General features: G+C 39.9%; 1 protein-coding gene across 1 annotated transcript; it reads left to right on the forward strand.

The window, feature by feature from the left end:
• Positions 1-958: 958 nt before the first annotated feature.
• On the forward strand, positions 959-14461 carry LOC109019108. Its single transcript, XM_019001328.1, has 2 exons — positions 959-1497; positions 14090-14461. The coding sequence occupies exons 1-2, from the start codon at positions 1037-1039 to the stop codon at positions 14307-14309; spliced, it is 681 nt and encodes a 226-aa protein (XP_018856873.1). The 5' UTR covers positions 959-1036; the 3' UTR covers positions 14310-14461.
• The last annotated feature ends 12442 nt before the right edge of the window (positions 14462-26903 follow it).

Below are 26903 nucleotides of genomic sequence, written 5' to 3' on the forward strand. Positions count from 1 at the left end.
AATTTTGAAGATCTCTCATCTCATCATTATAATTTTTTTAAATTTTTATATAAAACAAAATAAACAATTAAATTTTTTTAAATTTAAAAATAAAAATAATATTAAAAATATATTCTAATAATATTTTATTCAATTTTTTAACTTTAATGTCAACTTATCTCATTTTTAAAAATAAGCGAGGCCTAATTTTTACTTAACAATATTCTAATCTCTCTCTCTCATTGGATGTTGATCCATTAAATCTATGCCCTCATTGTCTACATATACCCGGGATATTTAATTGGATGGTGCCATCTTCCATCCACCAAACCCTCATTCGGCCTTATGATGTAAGTAGGAATATTATTCGGTATGTACAAGGTTTCCTTAATTTATTTGTATTATATTATAAATTATTACTTAATATAATATTAAATTTTAAAATTTTATATAAATAACTATATATTATTACTATATTCTATTGTATTAGTAGTTATACTAATACTATATCATTATATATTATAATATTCTACAATATATTATCACTATATAATTATTATATAATATATATATATACACTATATAATTTATCGAAAAAATAAGATTGAACCGGATTGGAATCGATAAAACCTAAAGTATTGGTTTAAGGGTGTAATCGGTTCGGTATTGATTCTTCAAATCTTAAACTTGATAAATATCTATTCGATTTAAAAATATGTTCAAAACGGATCGAAAGGGACCCGTTACACCCCTAATTTCTCATGTGAACAGTTCTTACAAATATTTTATATTGAACGAATTATCAACGTGGAATTTAAGCATTGGGCGGAGTAGCCATTCACAAAGTTTTACCAATTTAAAAAAAAAAAAGAGTTTGTATCTTTTGTATCAAGTCTGAGAACTCTTTAAAATATTAGAGAAATGAATCGTCTGGTCATTTTAAATTAATCCTTTAAAATATTAGATGAGATCAGGATCTTCAAGTTTTGGAGGAAGTTTGATGAAAGAGAATATCAATTCGAAGCTAAAGAGAAACTGAAAGTGGAGAAACAATGAAATGAAGAACGAAGTCAATCTTTCTCAGTACAGTGATTCAGGGAATGAATTAATGGAGAAAGATAATGACAAGATCAAGGCAGGCATCGAGAATTCGCAAATTAGTTCGGAACCAAAAGGAGCGAGTGGTAGTAGTAGTACTTCATCAAATACACAAAAATCAGAGACTATGATCATTGGGATAAGAGATCAAGAGATCAGCAAGTTTTTAAGCACAGAAGATGAGAAATCAAAACCAGATCAGACCGATACTACAATCAATATTGACGTTGGAAGCAACTGCAATGAAATGAGTGCTGAATTGCTTGATGCAGAAAAAGACTCCTGCAGAATATGTCATTTGAGCTCTGAACAGCTGTCTAGGACTACGAGTCTAATCCAGCTTGGTTGTAGCTGCAAAGGTGAACTGGGTATTTCACATCGACACTGTGCCGAGGCCTGGTTTAGGAGTAAAGGGAATAGGTAAGTTTTTCTACCTTTTCATATTTCCTTGTTCCCAATATTCATGCTTTTCTACTTTTGAAACAAATATGCTTTGTCTCGCACTGAACCTTTATTTCAGCTATTTTAGACCCTTGGTTTTCTCATTACCTAGAACGCTTGGGACTACAGAAGCTGCGTTTCTTTTTCCCCTCTTCCCACTCTCTTTCTCTCTCTCTCTCCCTCTTGTATACGATATAAGAAGATGGGAAGTGTTGCTCTCCGAATCGGGCAGGATTGAATATAAAACCTAAATTTCTAAAAGCTCTGATACTAATTAAGACAATCATTAAATACCATTCCGACTGCCACCTCGAGAAAAATGTCAGATTAATCACAAAAGAATTTAATCTGACGTTTTTTCGGGTGGAGCCACACCATCCACCTACCGCCAGCCGCAACCACCATGAGCAGCAATCGAAGCTCGTCGGAAAAAAAATCCGACCCCTGATCTGCGAATTTCAGTGCCACCACGATGTTGGATATTGCATATCTAGGGTAGTGCCAGATCCTATAAATTCAGCGCCATGGAGGTGGTGGATTCTGCTTGTCTGGAGCTACCCCAAGCGTTGGATTGCCCATTCCTGTTGATTTTGGCTATCTTCACGAGAGACCATGGTGGCCGGCTACCACCTCAATATCGAAGGTGGGCTTATAGTAAGCTCCAATGGAGGGCTAATGTGCCTGGTTTCCCAATGGAAGGACCAAGTTCGAACTTTAGATTTTCTCTAAGAAGAAATAGCTTTTCTCACTTCCTCCGACTCATGCTTTGCTGGGGACGGGCTCCAGTTGAAGAGACATTTTCTGCTGCTAGATGTAAAATTCGTTCGCTACATAGATAAAATGAGTTAAAATAAAAAATTTATAAATAATAATGGGATAATTTATAAATAATAGTAAAATAATTTAAATTAAAATATTTTATAGGAATTTAGAAAATGAGAGAGAAAAAATTGAGAAAAAAATTATAAAATTAAAATATTGTTAAAATATTATTATTTTATTTTATTTTTATTTTAAGATTTGAAAAAGTTGAATTATTTTTTGTATTTTGTTTGGAAGTTTAAGAAAGTGTAATGATTAAGTAATGATTTAATGAAAAAAAATTTGAAAACTTGAAATTAAATAGTTTTTTGTATTTGGATGTTGAGATAAGATAAAATAAGATAAGATGAATTGACATTATCTGTGAAACCAAACGAAGCCTTAGACCTCATTGTATTTATTGCTAAACAGAAACTATATCATGTACCTCTTTAAATTACAAGAAGTGTTTGGGTAAAATATTAAAACCGATCTTAATCCCCATATGATGGAGGTCCCATCATTAATATTGTTAATATCGAAAAAATTGCACAACAGGCTCAAAGGAAAAAAATAGTCATTCTCGGCCTGCTATGACGATTCAGGTCTCAATCGGTGTTGTTTGGAGTCCCTGCAGTGGTTGCACCTTGTGGTTGTACAGGATCGGTGTGTACATCCATGGTGGTGGCTAAGAAGTAAATACAGGGAAAATAAAGAAAGTGTGACACATAGCTTTACGTGGTTTAGCATAGTGCCTATCCCCTGCAGTGGTCACACCTTGAATGTCTGACATTCTCTCTTCTTTCTACTTTTTCCTTTTTCCATTCCGTCTCTTCCTTACTTTCTTGCTGACACCTTCTCTTCCCTTGTCCCCTCATTATCTCTCATTTCTCTCCTTCTTTTTTCTTCTAGTGGGGATCATTTGATGAGCTGTGTCTGGTTACTTGGGCTTGGGATATTTTATTCCCTTTAGTTGCCTGCAATTCTTAAGGTTGACTTGTTCCAAAAATGACATTAAGAATCTTTAAAGATAAAACATGTAATCAAAATAATCCGCTGAAGTCCATAGATAGATAAATCCTGGGAGCGGGTTCTTGGTTATTTGTTTCACTTGCGTTAGGTGGGAGATGGGTTCAACTGTGTGAAGTGCGAACTTGGAGCTTGACTTTGGTGGGAGATGTGCGGGAGATAGGCTTGATCGCATAAAGTGTGAACATGGAGCTTGGCTTTGGCAGGAGATGTGCAGAAGATAAGCTTGACCTCGTAAAGTGCAAACATGGAGCTTGTCTAGGTGAGATAAGCGGGAGGCTGGCTCCACCGCGTCAGGTGCAAGCGAGGAGCTCGTCTTGGGGCATGAAGACCGAACAGTCAAGTGACCTTCCCTCTTGTTGGGGTGCCTGGGGAGCTGGGCAATCCCTAGCCTTTCCCGTTTGTTGACTTGTTGTGGAATATAACTTTGCGCTTGCTGAAGAAGATGCAATTTCAGGAGTAATACTGGACAGCAGAAAGGCTGGATTCGCACTTCGCCATGAGGCAGGCTGGGCAACCATAAGGCTAGATCAACCTGTTGACCCTCGATGAGAAGGTAAGCAGGAAACGATTGGAGATTATTTACACAAGTGTGAAATTTACAAATATGAATCGTCTTGCTGGAGTGTGGTGAAGGTCTAAGGCAGTTGTTGTAGCATGAGTGTAACACTCAGGGTTTGCATGATGGTCGGCAAGTGAAGGAACTTGTGTCCGACTGGCCGTCTGGGCAAATCCTAGGACTGGTGCCCAACCTAAACATTGTGATGAATCAAGGGGCTCAACTTGTAGCATGAAGGTTGGCAACTCAAGGGACTTGTGTCCGACAGGCCATCTGGGCAAGCCTTAGGACTTGTCCCTGACCTAAATTTTGTGACGAATCAAGGGACTCGACTTGTAGTACAAAGGTGGGTAAATCAAGGGACTTGTGTCTGACTGGCCATCTGGGCAAGTCCAAGGACTGGTGACCGGCCTAAATTCAGTGGTGAGTGAAGGGACTCAGTTTTGTTGAAGAAGATGCTTGTCTATGCTAGAAAAGTCAACCCAGTTAACGTTAAGTAATCCGAATCACAAATGTAAGGTTTGCAAACCTAAATAACTTTGCTAGGGCATGCCGAGGGTTGGAGGCGTGTCGACGAGGCCTAGGGGTAGCCATGTTTCGGCAATGATGAAGACTCGGGTGCCCGTGATGCCAAGTTGCTTATTTTGAAGGAGTCATATTAAAATGCTCGGGCGATGCCCAAATGGGGCTATGTAGCCGATTTTTGCTGGGCTGAAATTGTTTGTTGTTGATTGTTGTTCCTTTCCCTTATTATTATTAATATTTTATTATTATTATTATTATTATTTTACTTCATCATAATGCAAAATCTACTATGGTCATGTAAAGCACTGAGGCCAAGCACGTTGTGCCCGAGGAGGGCTGTGTAGCCGCACAATTGCTCAGCTCCGAATCAGGAAGCCTGTTGCCATGGAGCTTGTGGCGAGAAACTTCATGTTCGAGCAAGTGGGGTCAGGGAACGTTGTTGACTGAGGAGCCCAACCAAGTTCAAGCCGTGCAACTTCCAGTAGCCCAGAAACTTTGTGCACAACAAGTGCCTGCCTATGTGCACGGTGGGATGGTTGTGGCTGAGGAATCCTGTTGCAGGCAAGGTTGCAGCTAATTGTTGCTGAAGAGTTTGGATCGTGACTGAGGAGTGTGATGCATGAGTCTAAGCGAGCAAGGCCTTGATACATGAGTCTGAGATGGTGAGGCTGTGATGCATGGCGGGATGGTTGCCTGTTTGCATGTGTCCGAGATGGTTGTTGCCCATTGCATGCATGTGGTCCAACGCCGACATCTATATTTGTCTGAGGGGTACACGTGGTCCACTGTTGGGATGTGCAGTTGTCCGAGGTGTGCACATGATCCAACGTCGGGACAAGCAGGGCCAAAACACGCATGGTGGGAGGTGTATGGTCGTGATGCATATGGCCGCTCGTTTGCCCCCGTGCAGTGGTCGAGATGAGTGGCCAAGACTCGTATGGCCGAGACTCACATGGTGGGAGGCATAAGGCCATGATGTAGATGGCCGCTGGTTTACCCCCGTGCAATGGCCGAGATGAGTGGCTGAGATGCACATGGCTTAGACAATCATGGTCGGGATGCACATGGCGAGACAAAAATGGCCGAGATGCACTTGGTGGGAAAGAAATGGTTGAGATGCACTTGGCGAGAGATGCATGGCTAAGATGGTGTCTGAGCAACTTGCCTTTGGCCAGCACCTGCTCAGTTCGGGCAGTTATTCCCACCAATGGGTGGCCGAGGAGGTGGGGTGCCCGCCACTGGGAGGCTGGGACTCACACTCTGTGGTTCAGACTTACCCCGCCAACGACAGAGATCATCGATCGTCTTGGTGGTGGTGGCCAACTATCCGTCGGCTTGTGGGACCCACGGGTAGTGGGGCTCCCTTCGGGGTGCGCGGTGCACCGTGCACCGTGCACCACCTTCATCGACAGGGGCCATCCCGGTTGTGGCAGAAAATGTATTCAGCCCTTGTGGTGGTCGCTAGTCTCCACCGTTTGGCACACGAACAGTGGGCCAAGAGCATCTTGGGTGCATGGTGACATGCATTGTTTGGCCGTCGATGTTGCTCATTGAGCTCACGGGGGGAAGCCTTAAGCCATTCGGGTGGACAACAACGTGCACCAGTTCCACACACTGGGTACAATCCCCACAGGTGGGGGCCACATGGGGCTAACAGAAACTGTCAGCATGGTATAACATGTAACTGACTCTGCAACGGCACGACGCGGTAGAGGAGCGATTCGCAGCTGCCAACCCTAAACCCGCAACTTCAGGATCATCTATGTCATTGACTTGCTACGGACATTTGCTATTAGTGAGTCAAGTACCAAATAGCGATGATGAAGATGTTGAGCAACACCCCTACCCAGGTCATTTTCTCGTTTCAAAAACATGATATTTCGAAAGAGAACATTGCATACCTCATTGCTTTCAAAACCATAACATTTTATCATGATTAAAGCCATCATTAACATGTGTATGGTAGAAATACAGTTCCTCATATGCACCGTGAGCACCTGCTGGTGATCGTATCACAACTCATGTTGACACTAAGTCTTTGTCTGCAGACATCATTCTCAATGCATTAGTAACATAACATAGTATAATCATAACATCATAACATATACACCCACCAACTTTAGTTGCTATAACATTTGACTTCGCTTCGACGTTCTTTAAAAAGTACTCATTCGAAGCCCGATTATTGTTCTTCGTCAACTCTAGGGTTACTACTTAATTTTTACTCACTCCAGAGTGGACATAAGAGTTTCACTAGGATAAGTCTCCATTCTAACTTTGGGGTCGTGAAAAAAATTATTTTCACGCAATGCTTGAACAAAATGTATTTCATGATATGTGTATATGTAGTAAGCTTCATGGAAAATGACATTTATATGCAATATGCTAAAATTGTGAGAATTTCACTTGTCATGTAAGCAAGTAATCAAATGTTGAATGATGTATCATATAATGTTTGATGCTCAAAATGACATTTATACTATGACTGTGGTGTTTATCTAAGAATAATAAATAAATTATCTAAGAATAAGTTAGAAGCTAACTTACAAACTTGTCGGGTGCTTAGAAAATTGGTGCGGCTGTAATAAGAGTTGATCTAAGTTAGGAATCGTAAAAGTAAGGAAGATGATCATAATCAAAAGGGCTCAAGAACTGGTATTTCCAAAACTGCACTTATACTTAACGAAATTTCACTAACTCCCTAAATTTTTACTTTTTGCAATTGGGTCCCAAAATTCACCAAACTTCACAAAACTCACATTTTATGTATTCTACATCCATATATGACCATATAATTTTAAAAATCAAAGTACAACTACGCTAATCATACTCAACCTGTGGCATGCATTTCATTAAGGCCTAGATGTGATTTTAACTATTCAACCTCTATGGATGCAAGTGTACTCAAATTCATCAAGTTCCATTAGTAATTATAACTTTATGGATAATTAAAACTTAGGCATCCAGTCATACAAGTTCATCCCAACACTTAAACATGGCTTCAATACCTTAATTCTCACTAAACCATCCATTAAGCATATGCATGATGTTTTCTAGCTTTTCTTACCCAAAGATATTTCAAAACTTAGTTAAATCATGCATTTTCATGCTACTAAATTTGACCCAAAGTAATTTATTTCGTCAAAACATCAAAGCTGACCTGGTTTGACATTAGCATGCTAGACCTTAATTAAAATCAATCAAAATCTCATTCTCATGCCGTAAATTAAAGCCTGACATGTCATTTTAGCACTTAACAAAAGAAAGAGCAAGATTACTTATAGAAATCATGGCCTTTAAAGCTCCCAAAACAATTTCACTCAAGAATACTCAAGACCTCTCAAAAACTTCACTCGGTTTCACTCTATTACTCACTAAGGGAGAGAATGCTCTCAAAACTCAAGAGAATGCTTGTAGGAGAGGTGTGGAGAAATGAGAAAGTGATAGAGGTATTTATAGGCTTCATGGAGGGCGAGAGGCATGGTGGATGTTGGTTTTGGCTACAAGGAAGTGAATGTGAGTGGTGGAGGTGGGAGTTGGAGTGCTTGAGTGCAAAATGCCAAGGGTGATATCACTTGGTTCAGTTCAATATCTTCTAAAAATGCATAACTTAGCATGGAAGACAGCTAGAAGACATCAATAAGTTAAGGGGTTACTTGATTCATGTTTTTTAAACAAATATCCACAAGACAAGCTAGTCATAGCCAACGGTTTTGGGTTTCTTTAAAGCTGTCTAGATTTTGATCCCTCTTTTGTCCCATCCTGTTGTTCTATATTGAGGAATTATGACCATCATTTGAAGGCTTTTTTAGGTCAGGAAGAGAGGCATGAGTGGCTGTCAAGTGATCATGTTTGGGCAGAAAAAGAAAGGGGTGAAATGGGTGATGGTTCAACCAAATGATTTCAAATGAGTGCCTCTCTTTGAGCCAATTGGTTGAACTGCCTTGAGGAGGTAATTGGGTAAGCTTTCTCTTGAATGATTTGAAGCACTCCCAAGGAAAAAGATGGCAAGGGAGGTGGCATGGGTTAGTGACCAAAATAGGTGCAGAAAATTCAATTGAAACCCAAGGCCATTCGGTTTGGTTTCAACTAGGCTTGTAATAGAATTCGTTGGGTTTCTTGGAGCTAATTCGTCCAATACTAGAACTGAATTGGGAGGGTTATGGTGGGGTGTAAATAGGGCTGTACAAATTAACCGCCCACCCGAATCGTCCTAAATTTCCGAATCGACCCAACACAAATAACCCGAACTAAAATAAGGAAGAACAGAAGCGGCCATTCTCATTTTGTTTCTACTTTTCTTTGGAACGAGTCAGCTATTACCCGATGACTGAAAGCAATCTGAAATCGTGCCTTTTTTTTTACCATTTTATTGAATACTAAAGTTGGAGAAGTAGCCTTCAGACCCAAGACGCGAATTCTAAAGCAACTCAGCTGGAGAGCTATTCTACTTGAAGATGCTGGGGGAGGAATCGGAGTCAAAGAGGCCGGGATTGGTGGAGGAAGAATCAATGGTGGCGGAGTCTTCTCTGGAAGTGGGAGTGGCCAGTAGGAGTGCAAGAGTTGGAAGCTACAAGTAACTAAGTTAAACTCTGGTTGGGCTTTAAGGGGTCTTCTTTGTCGTTCTCGAGAATTGCCTCTAACCAACTAGCGGGAGCAAAGTGGAAGTGGGCGAGTCCACCAACTCAGTTCACCACCATAAATCCAAATCGAGTTTGAATTATTTTTATGGCTTCAACGAAGCTTCTAAATTAAGAAAGCAAAGAAATCCTTTTAATAGTACTTTTATTTTTTTCTTCCTGTTTCTTCTGTTTTTGCTTTTTATGGTCTTTTCACGGTCTTTTCTTTCTTTTTTGGTCTTGCTTTAATCAATGGACAGAGTTATATTTATTGCCATTTCTTAAAGACTGTGTGGGGACATTGGCGTAGAAGGTATGGTTGATGCATATCTCATTTTGGGTAAAACAAATGGTTCGGAAATAACCGTTCTTCCATAAAGAAATACGGTTCAGAAAATCGGATAATCGGTTACAGGTAGCATTGCGAGAATCGAAAGTTTATTTGCCTCGGGACGAGTTAGAAATGCTATTTTTGGTTTGGGCAGAGTTAAATGAACAACCCTAGGTGTAAATGATGAAATTTCCCTTGAGAAATGGTGTAAAAGGCGTGAGCTAGGGGCTGATTTGGTGTAATGCACATAAAGGTGCACCTAGGTGCCAATTGGTGGTGACTTGGGCATTGACATGGCTTTGCTTTCATTGACATGTGTTGGGTCAAGTCTAAACTTCTGAATTAGTCTAAGAAAAATGAAAATCAACAATAAGAACCAAAAATTTCAGATTGTATATGTGGGAAATAACTTAAAGAAAAATGAAGCAAAAAACATAGTTTAGAGGTTACTAATCATGTGTGAGATGATTAATACTTCTTAACTCAAGTTAGAAGCTTAACCATGGTTAGATGGGAACCTTAGGGGCGTGTGCTACAACTTGGGCTTGAGAGAAACCAATGGTATGGTGTACGTAGGCTCCAAAAGGAGTTGCGCTTCAAGGGTTGGGCTTTGGTTGGGCCAAAAGTTCAAGTCTTGGATGTGGGCTTTGGAGTGGATTATCATATGGACCTTATGTCCAGATTTGTGAGACCTATCCATGGACTCAAAAGGCATACTAGGTTGGGTCCTAATCTTTGGGTCTTTCCTCAATTGGGCCAAAGTCTTGAATCTTACTAAATTAAGCCGGATGACTTTATGCTTACTAAGTTGGGCATAATACCTCGAGTCTATTAAGTTAGGTCCATAGTCTTGTGTCCAATAAGTGAGGCCTAAAAGTTTTTATCTTCCAAGTTGGGTCTATGGTCTTCACTCTTACTAAGTTAGGCCCAATAGCTTTATGTCATTTACATTGGGCCTATTTTCTAGTGTGCTCCAAGAAAGGGTTAAAGCTTTTATATCTCCCAAGTTGGGCTTAAGACTTTTAATACCTTATCCTTAGCCCATCACATCCTTTGTGCATTAGGGCCCTAAAGTCTTATGTCCATCAGGTAGGGCCTAAAGTCTTCTTGCCTCTTCTAACCCTTTATACCCAAAAAGCTTGGGCCCTTAGTAAACCATTATTTGGGCCTTCTCTAAATCCATTCAACATTTAACCCAATTGTTTAGCCCATCAACATGCCATGTGTCATGCTTCCATTGGCCTCTTGGCATTTATCCTCAAAATTAATAAATCGCTAAAAATTCTCCAAAATAATATTACTGAACCAATCAAGTGCCAAAAAAAAGTAGTTTTTCTCAAAATCAATATTGCACTAGAATATTATAATAATGCTACTAAACCCAAAGTATGTGGCATTTTTGCCAACTCGAGCATCCTAAATTGCTCTTATTCTCAAATAGCCTAACTCCTAATTAACTAGGATTAAGGGTACTAAGATCAAGGTCTAAGGACTTTTTTAGGCGGGGTGTTACAATATGGATTATAAATATTAGAAACTTTATCACTAATAATTTAGTAACATGAAAAATGCTAACTTAGAGTAAAATTATTATTTTACCCTCTACATGTGAGAAAATAACTATTTTACCCATAACTTAAGAATTTCACATCCTATCTCAAAAAATACTAGAATTTACATTTCTCATGTAAATTTTGTCCTAACCTTAAATATCTAATTAGAAAAATTAAAAACTAATCACAACTATGAAAAACACCATAAGGCCAAAATTTTCAAAGGCCATGTCTCTTGATTTTGTTGCAATTTCATCGAACTTCAAAACTTATGATCAAACCAAAAACTCCAAGATACAACACACTATCTTGTTTATCGCTCAAATTGACCTTTACATGGTTAAAATAACTTTTTACCAACCAATGACCATGAAATCAAACACAAAAAATACCCACCGAAACTAGATTCAAATAGGAAAAACTTTCATGAATGAATCTTAGTGAGATAATACTTACAAGGGCTTCAAAAACTCGAGGCAAGAAAGCTCAGAAAACTAGCCGAGAGAGGATTCTAAGTGTTCTCTACAGAAATGAAAATGGGTGAAATGAAATGAGAGCATGATCTATACACCTAATACACTTCTGAAGAGTGAAATATGGGCTTGAGTGACACCTTGATGGATGGTGATTAGGTTACAAAAAAGTGCAAATAGTGAGTGGTTTTCAGCCAAGGAAACTTCCAAGAGAAGGGTGGTGGTGAGGTGGCCATCGGCCTTCACATGTTGCACGACTTTGGGGCTATCATGAGCAGTGGATAGTTAGGCCTGAAATGGGTGGAAACTTCCTCAAGAAATTTTGCGAAGGTGACCAAAACTCGTGGGCCTAATGGGCCTTAAACAAGTGGGCTTCATTTTGGAGTTTAAATAGGATTTGATTAGAGTTTGAGATGTTATCAAGCCCAAATCTAATTTTTCGTAGCCCAATCAAAATTCCAAGGCTTAAAGAGTTGAATAATGATCTCATAACATAAATATGGGGGATTAAAAGCATGTGAAGGTGATTTTATCGAGTGATTAAACATAATACTAGAATTGTATCCAATAGGGTTTTGAAATCAAGTTTGGGGTTTGGGGTAACCGTTTAGAGTTTCTGTTTCCTCCAAACTTTTTGGGTTTCAATTGGATTTTAAGTATTTAGGGGTTCACTAGGGTTGAAACCCTCTTTGGTTTGACACAAAATTGATGATTAGATGAAATAGTGTTTTGCTTAGGTGGCATGATCTCACACCTTGATTTCCTTCACATTTCTATCTCATGGTTTCTCTTAGTGTGAAGTTTCCAATACTATGCTCCAAGTGTTGCTAAGATTTTACCTAGTGTCCAAATAAAAATTTTATAACCTAATTTGGACATTCTATACTGTAAATATAAAAATACTACACTTGGTGCTGTTATTTAGGTTGCTTTTCACTCCGGGAAAAGTGAAAATAAGTTTTGCACTGTAAAATCTTAAACATACACACTAAACTAACTATGCAATTTATTTATTGAAATTCAACTTTGAAGTGCCTCGAAATAATCAAAACGTGTTTTCGAACTAGCATTTTGTCCGAAAACTGAAAATGAGTTAATTGTGCCAAAAAATCCTAAATATTTCTCTAAGTCTAATGGCACAGGCCATTATGACATTTCTTACTATCTCCGATAAATAAGATCGCACTTCTAGCACCATAATGAGTGGTAACACTGACTATGTTGACAGACTAAAACTTACGCGATTGATCGATCCGTGAAAACTTATTTCATAAGGTTCCTAAAACCTATAGAAATTCCACCATTGAATTTCTAGTGGTTGAATTTCTAGTGGGCTGTTACACTATCTACTCGTAATTCACTCAAAACAACCTCTAAGAAAACAAACCATAGCCACCCATACTAGTAACTAGACCATATACCGCTTTTGACCCTATCAAACAACTACCAAAATCTCCAATGCTTGTGCAACGGTACAAATCCACAACTGCCGCCAAGTATTCAATCATCTGAAATCTCTTCCAACAGTGCCAATTCAACATGCTTAGATGTTCGCAAAATATCAAGAATCCATTAAAATCTCCATGATTGGATCAAACCAAGCATCAACTCAACACTAATAAAGTCTAGGAATTTCCCTACTGTGTCAATGGTGTACTAGCTTGCGTTTGAGGGTTTCAAATTTGAAAATGCGGAACTTCTACTTGATTGGGCCACAGTGTCGATGTGATCAAGTTTCTATCATGGAGACATCATGAAAAGTGTGTCTGGTGTGAGTGAGTGATAGATAGATGAGAGGGACAGAGAGAGAAACTAAGAGGAGATGAGAGAAACAATCAAATAGAGAGAGGAGAGAGAGGGAAACCGAGAGACTTATTGGCAACAGTGTGCTCGTGGCGCAAGGTTTTGGGCAGCGGTGATGAGCTGCGGCAAATGAGGTTTTAGAGAAAGAAAATAGAGAGACAGAGGAGAGAGAGACCGCGGGAGGAGCTTACTGGCTTGGTGGTGCAGAGCGGTAATAGGGCTTATAGTGTGGGTGTCATGGAGTGTGGTAAAGGCATGACGCTGATGAAAGAGAAAACAGAGAAAGACGACAGTGGCATTTGACGGCGGAGGAGTTGGACGAACGTGTCCGAAAGAGTTGCCAAATCATGGGAAAGGGAGGGAAACCGAGAGAGAGAGAGAGAGAGAGAGAGAAGAAGGCTTGAGCACGGTGGCAGCATGCAACCTTTGCTTATGTAATGAGCGGTAGCAGAGGAGGGATGTGAGAGATGAGATAGAGAATAAGAGACAAAAACAGACACCGACTCTCCTTACGAACCCTGATTACGCATCTATCGGTCCTCTCGCAACAAGACTCTCCTTAAAACCCTGACTGCTTGACCGACTTAACCATCACTTACTTTTGTTCTTAGTCACTAATTTGTCAAGTGGGGTAGTTAAAATCAGCATTTACAATAGTATGAATAAAATACATGTTTACTTCTGATACGAAAAAAATTGCTTGGGATATAATTTGTTAGAAAAAGGGTTTCAATATGATACTTTGCTGAATTGTTTTGTGTACATTTGAGCACCATGGTTCATGTTTAGCCATCAGCTATCATTTAAGATTAATATGTAGATTCAAGTTATGCATATCTCTATCATACGTCTTATCACTTCTTTGATCTCCTATGCAGACTTTGTGAAATTTGTGGCGAGACAGCAAAAAATATAGCAGCCATTGAGGACACTAGACTCATATTAGGGATGAATGGGATTAGGCCGGTAATGGCTAGCACCAGGAACTCCTCAGAAAGTGAAATCACATGCTCGAGAAGACGTCATTTTAAGGAATTCCTAGTCGCTTGTCTGATTCTAGCCTTTATACTCCCATGGGTCATTTCACGTCGACTCTAGGCTCATGTCATCCATTACTTTCAATTTTGCTTTACAAGGGTGGCTTGATTCCTTAGATTCAAATCATTTCGCTTGCTTGTGGTTTTTATATGTTCAGTATCGAGTGTTTTGCAACGACATGGCTCTCCATAAATTTTCGATGGGCATAGGTATCAACTGGTCTGAAAACATTTCGTATTTATTAAAAGTTGTTGTATAATTTATTTCCTTTAACATATTGTTGTTTTTAATTAATACTAGTTCATTTGGAGAAATTTCCTCCTAAATGTATAGAAAAAAAAAAACTCATGCCAAAATTTGATTTTAATTATCTTATTGATGGGAGATGTGTTTTGGGTTGTCTTGCTCACGTCACAACCTGAATCAAACATGGGAGATGTAAACTAGGGGCCAGTACCTACTTTTGGAAGTTTCGGCTTTATCTAGTTTTCAGAAATTTTGGTCAGTAACCCCTCGTATTCACCACCTGTGCTTGATTTTACAAACTTGATATTTGCCCCCTCCATTACTGATTTCATTCATCTCACTTAACAAAATACATGTGGCAAGATTGACACTTTTTTATTTATTTTAAGAAAAATATTTGCATTTTAAAAAAAATAAGAACAATAAAATAAAGAGGATAGACGGCAAGCCACGATTGAGGGGCAGAAAACGGTCACCCCATAACGGCCCATGTCGTAGGGTGGCCTAGAAAAGGGCTAACACTTGGCCTTGGTTGTCCGACCCACGTAGTTTAGCCACCATTGGATTCAGTCACTATGACAGTGGCTCTTTTCATGGCCATCCTATAGGTGATAGAATTCAACCACCCACATATTGGCCGAGACAAAATTCAGTCACCAGATTCAGCACCCCATGGTGGCCTTACCACCTATCGTTTCTTACAAGGGACGAATGCCAAACAGGGCAAAATACTAGGGATTGCTCGATTTTTTTCCTAATCATGTTTCCATTTAAGGAAGATATCTTACTACAACAAGTTCGGAGGTATATGTTATATACGTGAAGGGGGTTTTTGCCACTGTGGAATGCTAATAGACTAGGTTATTTTTATCAGAATCCTACCAAACATTGAATTGGTTACTTACCGTCACACAATAGAGCTTGCCGGTTAATTTCGATGTGTTTTCTTAGCTTTCCAACATTCCATGAGCTAGAGATGACCACTAATTGCCATAAGTGTTTTTAGGTTTGCCTTTGAAAGGAGGGATGGTGTAGGGTATTAGTTATTCATGGAGGAAGACACTAAATGATGAGTAATTTCCTCCAAATCTAACCATATATGAGTAGAACCAGAACCAACACCACCCATGGGTATCGTACCACTATCAATTGTAACCACTTGATCCAATATAATTAGGGATGGAACATGGATAATTTTATTGCACATAAATTAGGTTTAATGGACCATATTGGATAAGACCATGAGCTATCATTAATGAGGCTGGTTAGCCTATAAAAGTACAATTTAAAGGCCCTTTAAGGTTTAGTGGATGATGTTGGGATAGTATCAATGGGCCAATATTTTTAGTAGCCTAATTGAGGTTTATTGGATAATTTGAAATAGGCCACGGGCCAAAAACATACTATGGTAGATTATGAAATTTTTATTCGGTTCAATAATTAAGATAAAAGCTCATTTTAATACTTATGGACCAACTGGACCTATATTTAGTTGGTATTAGGCCCACAAATTTATTGGACGAGTTGGGTTCATTATGGACTATAGGATCATCCCATTAGGATTGTTAAGTAACTTGGCCCATTAAATTATAGGCAAACCCTAGAAATTAGCTAGAACCTTCATATGGCCCAACCTAGTGAAATTATAGGTAAGCCTTTAATAATAAGGAATACGGGATCAATTTTCAGTAGTCTCAGCAATTCAAAGAAACCACAATGGAGATGTTCTGGGAATCTTAACAGAAAAGATACAAACTACAATCCCTTTAATTGTTGAAGCAAAAGCAGCGCTGTTAGCAGCTAATATGGCATCAACTCAAGAATTAGCAATCATTGAAGGGGATTCTCAATCTATAATCTCTTCCATCGAAAGCCCAAATATCTCTTCATTTTGGAACATATCAACTTTCATTAAGGACATCCAGCACTTATCAAATCTTCATCAAAACTAGAAATTTGCCAAGATTCATCGATCCCAAAATCGATGTGCGCACTCTGTTGCGCAGTGGGCAGCTACCAATCTAGTTTTTGGTAGCATACCTATAGATAATATTCCTAGTTGGTTTTTGTATATTGATAGTGGAAAGGACCCTCTTCAAACTCTGTAATTTTTCCTTTTATATATCATATGCTTGATTAGAAAAAAAAAAAAGCACCCAAGAGCAACACCTAGTGAACAAGGACCAGCTAGGGACCAAAGCCTATGAAATAAGCCCAAGACCCATAGGAAAGGGCCCATGACCTAGTTGCAAAAACCCTACCATATTGTTATAAATACCTAGACTTGTTGTGAGGATCACACTTAAGCAATGAATTAAACCTCCTCCTAAGGAGGAAAGGCAAGCGACAAGAGATAGTCGGGTGAGCAAATTGTAGCTAGTCCAAGAGAAGGGTGAGCAGCATAATGTATAAAGTCTGGCTGACACAATCCAATATTGGGTGATAAAGGACTTTTCATCCCGTGTCAGACACGTAAATATTGTGTTGACCATATCAAGATGAGCAATGGGTAAGTACAAACTCGAGGAAGACGTGGGAGCTCGCTGAGATAACCCCAAGGTGCTTAGAGAGCGGCAGGTGCAATACATAGAGGCCCATACTCCATAAAAGATGTAACATCTAGAATGAGCCCGCAAAAAAAAGATTAAAAACCTGCATGCCATATTGTCTGATCTCAGAGGTATGGTCCAACGCCACTTGAGAGACCCTTACTAGGGAAAAGATTGTAGGGTTTGATCTAAGGTAAATTATAGGACACACATTATTCCAATCAGTCTTTTCCATCTTACCAAAGGAAAAATGGACGGCTGAGATTGAAAGTCTCTCATTCAAGCATATCTGGAATCAAACGAACATCAAATATGGGGATGACAATCCCATAGTATAAAAGGCATCAGACAAAAGCCAAAATTTCACTTTTGAGGTCGTCAAGTGTTTACCCTTTCATCTGATCAGAGTCTTCATAAAAGCAAGTGACTTCAAAGCATACGATTGAAGGATTGACATCTGCGCTACTATAAATCTAGTACTATTTAGGTAGGTTAGCTCCTACGACCAAACTGAGAATGAGGGGTAAATGTTTGTGAGTATGTTTGTAATTTTAGGATTTTATATATTCTGTAACTCACATCCTTCTTACATAAAAGTACATTTCTTCATTATGTTTATCAGTTATCTTTACACTGTGAATTTGAGATGATGGTTTTGAATGATGCAAATTGATGATGATGTAAATTCTGAGTATTGCGTCTTATCGTGTGCCAATAATCATGGATGGGTTGAGGATTCATTGCGCCATTCCAACAACATGTTGTCACGAGTTTCATACGGGTAGAGTGATACCTCCAAATGATCTGGGTGGAACTTCTTCGTATTGGACTCACTTGATAACACAGGTGGATAGAGACCCCAAGTTGATTATGCATGATGTCCTTGTGTGTGTTGACCGGTTTGAGTGATTCTCCAAGTCAGTTGGATTAGAGTTGGTGAATGAGCTCACACGTTGGTTGTAATACCCAGCCTAAAAAGCTCCTTAGGCTTTGACCTTAGTAGCCGTAACCCAAGTTAATTAGGAGATGGACTATTTGAGAATAAGAATATTTTTGGATACTTGAGTTGGTGAAAGGGTCGTATACTTTGGGTTTAGTTATTATTAGGAGATTTGAGTGAAATATTAATTATTTTGAGGATATGAAGCCAAGAGGCCAGTAGGGGAATGACACATGGCATATTGGAAGTTTGCCACATTAATGGGCTAAGTAATTTATGTTAAAAACTTGATGGATTGGGGGAGGCCCAAAGAGTGGTTTACTAAGGGCCCAAGTTTTTTTGGTATAAAGGCTTAGGAGAGACACTAAGGTCTTAGCCCAACTTGGAAGACATAAGACTTTAGGCCTCACATGATGGACTAAAGGCTATGGGCCTAACTTATTAGACCCGAGATATTAGGCCCAACCTAGTAAGTGTAAGGTTATTGGGCCAAACTTAGTAAGGTTTAAAACTATTGGCCCAATTGAGGAAAGACCCAAAGATGGGACCCAACTTAGTGGACTATTGAGGCCAAGGAAGGGCCCAATAAATCTAGATATGCGGCCCATAAAGAGGTTCACTTCCAAGCCCACACAGAGGAATAAATAGTTGGCCCATTTAGGCCCAAAGCCCAAACCTTGTTTTTCATTTCATTCATCCAAATGGGACCCACATACATGATATCATTGGTTTTCCTTCTTCCACAACTCAACCACATGTCCCTAGGGTTACCCATTCAACCTTGATTAAGTTATTAACTTGAGTAATGATCACTATTCATCTCACCCATGAATAGTAACTCAAGCATCATGATTTTTCATAATTTTCTTGGAACCATTTTCTTCATAATATCAAATCTAAAATTTTTGTTTTATGCACTTGTATTGCATCACTCTTAGACAACTCTTGAAGGATAGGATTAAGCCAACCCATTTCTTATAAACCAAAGGCATGTCAATGCCAACAAAACCACCAATCAACACCCCGGTGCATCACCACACAACACTTCCAAACCAGCCCCAAACCCACACCTCTTCTATAATTTTTCAAAGGGTTTTTTGCACCTCTCAACTATCATTACATCCTCAAAAAAATCATACCTACAAATGTAACACCCCACCTAAAAAGCTCCTTAGACCTTGACATTAGTAGCCTTAATCCTAGTTAATTAGGAGTTGGGCTATTTAAGAATAAGAGAAATTTTGGATGCTCGAGTTGGCAAAATGGTCGTATACTTTGGGTTTAGTGGAATTACTAGAAGATTCTAATGCATTACTGATTTTGAAAAAATTGAATTTTTTTGAGCTTGATTGGTTTAGTAATATTATCTTGAAGAATTTTTAGTGATTTATTAATTTTGAGGACAAATGCCAAGAGGCCAATGGAAGCATGACACACGGCATCTTGATGGGCTATGCAATTGGGTTAAATGTCAAATGAATTTAGAGAAGCCCCAAAGAGTGGTTTACTAAGGGTCCAAGCTTTTGGGGTATAAAGGCTCAGGAGAGGCAATAAAACTTTAGGCCCTACTTGATGGACATAAGACTTTAGGCCCTACTTCATGGATATAAGGCTTTAGGGCCCTAATGCACAAAAGATGTGATGGGCTAAGAATAAGGTGTTAAAAAGCCTTAGGCCCAACTTGGGAGATATAATGTAACACCCGGGCCAGCCAAGCGACTTTACAAAAAAATTTTGAGTTTTAGTTAAAATCATTTGGGATTACGAGTAAAATTTTTAGAAGAGAGTTTGAGCCTAAGATATTTTTTGGGGTGTATAATTTTTCTATGAGTTTGATAATTAGGTTTCAAAGTCTTTAATAGATCAAGTGGATGTTCATCGGAAAAAAAAAAAATGCAATAATCTCGTTAAGAGCCCAGCCGTGAGATCGGGTCCAGATTTTCATCGCACGGTGTCAAGCCACTGTTTTTCATGCATGTTCATCCATTCCTTTTTAATTAGGTTTGTTCTACTTTCCATTTATAGCTTGTATATAAGTTTAAGTTTTCTCAACCCTAGACTAGTGCCGCTCGGTTCCCTCTTCACGGAAGACCATTGCTTCTCTGCAAAAACACCAAACTGAAGCCTCGGACTACAACAATAAGTCGCCTCACCACCTTCAAGTAGCCACATCCAGCCACTGCAACTCCACACACGGAAGCTCCAGCTCTTCCTTTTCCCGTCGTCGCTGGCCATAAAACTACAAGCCTTGGTGGCGTTCAGCAGCTCCGCCACTCCCTCAGCCAAGCCAACGAGTCATTACTCCCTCGAACCCAGTCCACGCGGAACCTCAGCCGCACGAAGCCGCCACCCAACGCCTGCATAGCATCTGTTGCAAGCCACAAAAAAAAAATCCTCTGTTTTAGACAACCGAAACAGAGCCACGCCTACAGCCACCCCAACTCCTCGGTGCCACCTGCCACGACTCACCCACGCCCAGCGTTGCGCCGTAACACCTCTGCTTAGCTGCTTCTCCGCCTCACGAAACCGAGAACCACCCCACCTCACTGAGAAGCCTCTGCTTCCTGCACCAAAAACAGAGCATTTACTGAACTCCACCGTAAGCCACTGCATAACCAGCACCTGTTTGCACCGAAAAACACCATAAAATCAACGGAAACCGCCGGTCGTGACATCCCCGTCACCCTGCGCAGATCGGTGAACCCAGAACCTCCGCCATTTTCGTTCCCTCTCGGTTGCTATCTCCCTCTCATCTCGCACTCTCCGAGCTCTCTCTACCTCTCTCGTACGTTTTCGCCGCCCAGCGTAGGTGGCCTCGCCACTGCATGCTCTCCTCGGCACCCAGCAACACCACCATAGTTCCTGCAGCCCAGCCGTCGCGCCTTGCCCTTCCACGTCCAGCTCGGTTTAATCGTAAGTCTGCACCCCCACTTCCTCTTGTCTATTTTCTTTTCGTGTTGCTGACTTAAAAGAGAGTAATATATATAAATACATAGGTGTGTGAGGAAGTCTATATTCTAATAGGCAAGATGTTATTACCGTTATACCCCTTTGATCATGTTTCAAACAAAGTACTACAGAAACTATTGCATAGTCGGTCTAATAAATAGAAAATTCCGTGTTACCTTTGAATTTCAAGTTACATTATTGTGTTTTAAAACTTTGATATGTATTTTGTAAAGTCTAAATTTTCCATAGGTACCAAAATGATCTTAGTAAGTTTAATTTATTTTGAGTAAAGCCTCTTTCCAAAGCAATTGATAATGTTATAATTTTATTATGATATGGCTTGTTAAATAAATTTTATGTATAACTTAAAAAGAAATTTTTGGCATAATTATGTTATGTAGTATTAAATCCGATAGTTTGATTCTTCATTAGTAAATAAGTTAGAGTTAATACCTCAGTCAGAGATTTTAGTTAGAATCTGAGAAGTGTTAACATCTTTAGAAATTCGTGAATTTAGATTTTCGAGAAATTAAAATAAGTTATTTGAGCATCTTAGGCTTAAATATTGAGATACGTTTTCGATTGGTAATTTATGAAAATTTCGTGATTATGTTATAGGTGAAGATTAATATTTGTTCGGCTTTGTTGAGGAATTTTTGAAAGACTAAAGAATTCCAGGTAAGCGGGGTTCCTATGCTAGATTTGCATAAAAATAAAATGGACTGAGGTTGATTTTTGAAAATGAACATGTTTTGTTATGAAAATATATTTGAACTACCTCAGTTATTTGTTTCTGCATTACTCATGAGATTCTGTTTAAGAATAAAGTATTTTTGGCATGACTGGTGTAGACATGAGCTATTTTGCATTTTGCTTCTAAACTCTGAAAAAGAGAGCGAATATGAAAGTTTGTGCATAAAATAATGTTTTGTGATTTCTGAAAATTCTGTTCTGTTCTGAGGATGGTCTGCACTCTGATATGATATGCTTTCTGAAAACTCTATTCTGTTCTGAAGGTGTTTCGTATTCTGGTATGATATGATTTCTGAAAATTTTTGGCATGACATTCTGAATTGGGATGTGGTTTGTGGATGGTGACCTATTTGACCTACCACGGGTGCTAATAGTGGTTTCTGTTTGGGTTGGTACCAACTGTTCTGTTTCTGGTGCACCCACTTTGGAAACAAAGTGGTTTTCTAGTGGTCTTTCCTGTGTGCACACTCGGGGCTCCGAGAATAAATAAGGGGAAGATTCACATTCTGTTTCTGCTCGGTGAGCTACCGGGGCTTGCACAACCCTACCACGGGGGTTAAACATGGCCTCTGATGCGATATGATGCTCTGGTACGATGGTGGTCAGTTATGCTATGCCAAAAGAATTTGAATAAGAATATTTTGAACTTTCGCTCTGATATTTTTACAATATGTTCTGACTTTGCATTCTGAAAATAAAGTGTTTTGTTCTGCATCATGAAATCTGTAAATGCTCATGTTTGCATACTAGTATATGTTCTCTGCTTACTGAGTTGTTGATAACTCACCCCTATCTCCATAATATGTTTCAGATAATTTTGATGCAACAGCTGGAAATCAGGGATAGGAAATACTTGCAAATTTTATGGATCATAGAAGACTATGTGCCCTAGGGTACCATGACTTTTGGAGAGTCTTTTGATAGCGTTGATATTTATGTGGCTTTAGTATGTTGAGGATTGGATATTTTTTGTCCTTGTGGAAAAGTTTATCTATATCAATGAGACACCACTGATGTGCCCTTATGTAGGAACATGGATATTTGTATTGAACAAATAGGTTAATATGTTAAGGAGATTCTGGTTTATTTTAAAAAGTTTTATTTGGAAATGATTTTTTTTAGTGATATGAGTTAACTCTCCGGACCTTCGGGGCCGGGGCGTTACATATAAAGCTTTAACCCTTTTTTGGAGGACACTAGAAAATTGGCCGAATGTAAAGGACATAAAGCTGTTGGGCCTAACTTAGTAAGTGTGAAGGCCTTAAGCCCAACTTGGAAGACATAAACTTTTAGGCCTCACTTATTGGACACAAGACTATGGGCCTAACTTATTAGACTCAAGGTATTATGCCCAACTTAGTAAGCATAAGGTCATTGGGCTTAACTTAGTAAGATTCAAGACTTTGGCCCAATTGAGGAAAGACCCAAAGATTAGGACCCAACCTAGTATGCCTTTCAATCCATGGATAGGTCCCATAAATCTGGAGATAAGGCTCATATAATAACCCACTCCAAATGCCACATCCAAGGCTTAAAATTTTGGCCCTACATGAATGACATAAGACTTTAGGGCCCTAATACACTAAGAATGTGATGGGCTGAGGATAAGATGTTAAAAAACCTTAGCCCAACTTGAGAGATATAAAGTTTCAAGCCTTTCTTGGAGGATACTAGAAAATAGGCCTAATGTCAAGGACATAAAGTCATTCACCTAACTTAGTAAGAATGAAGGCCTTAGGTCCAACTTAGTAAGCATGAGGCCATTTGTAACACCCCGCTCCTTCCTTCTTACGTACGCTCATTCTTTCTGACGTAAGCAAATTCCAAGGATGAAAATTATGTAACAGTCCGCCCCTTCTCTCTAGCGACTGCGAGCCTCGTTATGCGTGACAAATCCCAATGGCGTGTTTCAAAAGACATTATGTGATTTCAAAAATACGCCTAGTGTTTTAAATGCACTGAAAATATTTATTTGAGGTATTTTCAGTGTTATTGAACTAAACTTGATTTTAAATAAGACAATTATGATATTTTTTAAGAGCTCCAAAAATATTATAATTGTCAGAAATCATTTTAATATTATTATTAAAATGATTTCAGTTATTTAGAATATTATGAGATTTGAATTATATTGAAAGCTTTAATTAATTAAATGTTTTATTCTTTTAAAGATATTAAATAAGACTTCATCATTCTATTAATGATGAAGGAATACTATTTTTATAAACTAAATTTTAGTTTAAATAATATTCTACCTTTATTCCTCTTAGTGCTTTTAATTAAGTTAATGTTTACGCATTTTCAAATCAATGTTCTAAAGTCTATCGTTAGATCGTTTTGAAGATCCCAAGATGAAGGGTTAGGATTAAAACCCAAACCCTCTCTCTTTCTCCCTCACTTTTCCCTCCCCTCTCTCTCTCTCCCTCACTTTTCCCTCCCCTCTCTCTCTCCTCCCTCTCCCTCATGTGTACGACGTACGCCTCTCCCCCTCTCATCGATTCTTCCATAGCCCAGCCCAACGCCACCCTGCGCCACCCAATCTCACCTCCACTACCGAAAGCTTCCCTTCACGCAGGCGAGCTCCCACCGGTAAACTTAGCTCCCACCTCGCATCCGTCCTCCACCACGCACGCACGTAGAGACCCACACGGTTTCATCGTGCACAATCCTTTCCACCGCCGTACGCGGCCACCACACCGCCCCCAACGGCCTCCCCTCTCACCGGTGAACCTCTTCCATGGAACCTAAGCCACACAGTTTCGCACGGCTTCAAGGCCACCGATGGCCCTAGCGCCGCTGTGTGCCGGTCCAAGCCCACCAAGCACATCCCCTAGCCACCGTGAGTCCTCCCCGAGCTCTTCTAAGCTAGCCAAGCTCTCCACCTCTCTCATGCCCTCTCTCTCTCCCACGACTTAGATCAGTCGTGGAGCCACTGTGGCGCCACCCCAATGTCACCACAGCTCCACCGTAGCCCTCTCAAGCCCCTCCATGGGCAAGCCCTCCCTCCGATTCCCCATGCTGTGACCCATGGCCTTAACTCCTCCACGAGCTGCCATGTCTCCAACATGTGCCACCTCGGCACCACCAAGAGACCACCACTCCAGAACCACGACCCGACCCTCCAATGGCCAAAATAGCCATTATAAGTGGGCTAGCCACAACATACGACCCTTCCAACGTCATCAACCGTGACGGTCAGCGAACAACGCTAGGGTCAACCTCTTCGATGGTATAACCCTCTATCCCTCATTATTTATATTATTAGTTGATTGGTTAGGTTGTAGACTGTGCTATTAGTATTGTGGAGTTCGCTGTATTGCGATGTGCTGTGTAGTGAAGTGTTGGGCGTAGTTGGGAAGTGTACTGTGAAGTGTTGTGGACTGTGCTGTGTAGTGTGGTTGTGGAATATGTGTTGTAATGGTGACGTGGCGTTGTGTGGATTGGGAAGAGAGTACACGTAAAGTGTACTCTTGTGGCGTAGTGTGGGATAAGGAGAGTATATGTAAAATATACCCTCTTGGCGTATTGTGGAATGGGGAGGAGTACACATGGAGTGTACTATGTGTGGCATAACGTGTATGAAGGGAGTACACGCAGAGTGTACTCCATGTGATGGAGTGATGCACCATATGGCGTGTATGCCATAGTGGTGATGTGGCATAGCGTGCGAGAAGGAGTACATGTGGAGTGTACTCCAAGATGTGCAGCGACACACCGTGTGGTGTGTCGTAGAGATAAAGATGATTGTGTGGTTGATAGGCATAGAGCGTGATGAGTAGTCTTGAGAACTGTGGAACAGTGTTTTGAAGTAGTTATGGTGTAGCCTGTAGTCTGAGGTGACGGGTGCTACCGTGTAGTCGACTCATGGCTGAGAGTATGGGTGAAGTAGAAGAACAAGTGTAAGAGTGCATAGTGGAAGCATGATTGGGGAATGTCACAAAGTGACATGGTTACCAGAAGTCGTGCTTATGATAGGTGATGAGTTAGCGTAGGAATGGCGCAGCGGGATCATGACGAGATGTCACGATGTGTTAGGAGTACGTGAGGAACCGTACTCGTGATGAGTTAGGAGTTGGCATAGAAATGGTGTAGTAGGATGTCAGGTGACGTGACACGGTCACAGTGTAGCTTGGGAGTAATCTCGAGCTATATGACGTGATGTAAGACGTGGTTATGAATGGAGTCTTGTCGTGTTAAGTGTTGGGATGAACTGTCAAAAGTGACGAGTAGCATGAAGAGTCATGCTAGCTGGGTTAAGAGAAGGTTGGTATCGGAGCATGGTGCTAGTTTATACAAGCAGGTGATCAACGTGTTATATGTTGATTTTAAGTGATAAGGGGGTAAGGTACGTGTGTAATCTGGTTAGACACATGTACCGGACGGATTCACCATATGTAATGGATAATCTGTCCTAAACATGGCTACACGGTGCTTAAGCAGTTGGCTTAGAGCTGTGTGGCGTGTATGGATGGGAATGAGGATTAGTGTGAGCTCAGGTACATGAAGACAATAACGGGTGTATTGTCTAGGATTGGGATGCATGATTCCATCAGTCAGAATCATGCGTTGGAATGTGGCCAATAGGAAGAGTAAGATGAAGGTCTTAGTGTCTTAATCCTAAGGTGAATCATGGGTTCACTTTACTGAATGGGCACTCATGGTAAGACCTTGAGTTTGGAAGAGGTAGTGACCGTAAGTGGTCCCCGAAGGGTTTAGCATAGTAAAGTGCACGTAAGAGCATGGGATAGAAGGAGAGTGATCCAAGTGAAGTGTAACTTATGTCTTCTAAGTTTAAGTTACTTATGCACAAGATAGAGAATGGCATTAAGGTTATATATATGCATGTAGGTTGCTATCTGACACGCACATGAATGGACTGCATGATATGAAAGTAGCATGGAGTCCAGGTAAGTATTGCATTCATACTCTTCTAGAGTTTTCTAAAATATTAGAAATGAAAGCGAAACACTTTTCCTTTACGAAATGACATGAAAGATGTTTTACAAAAAGATACCAAGTATAAGTGTTCAAAGGTATACGTATGTACGGCCCCTCCTTGGCAGACCCTTTTTACGCACTCAAAAAGTATTAATTGTACGCATATGAATGGATGACTATACACAGTATTTATTGCATGTATTTTATAAGAAATGAAAAGAAATGTCGAGGCATGTGCCTCGAGCTTTAACTGATGCTTTGATCGATGCGAGTAAAGTG

Source organism: Juglans regia, chromosome 1 (assembly GCF_001411555.2).
Source record: "Juglans regia cultivar Chandler chromosome 1, Walnut 2.0, whole genome shotgun sequence".
Taxonomy (NCBI): Eukaryota; Viridiplantae; Streptophyta; class Magnoliopsida; order Fagales; family Juglandaceae; genus Juglans; species Juglans regia.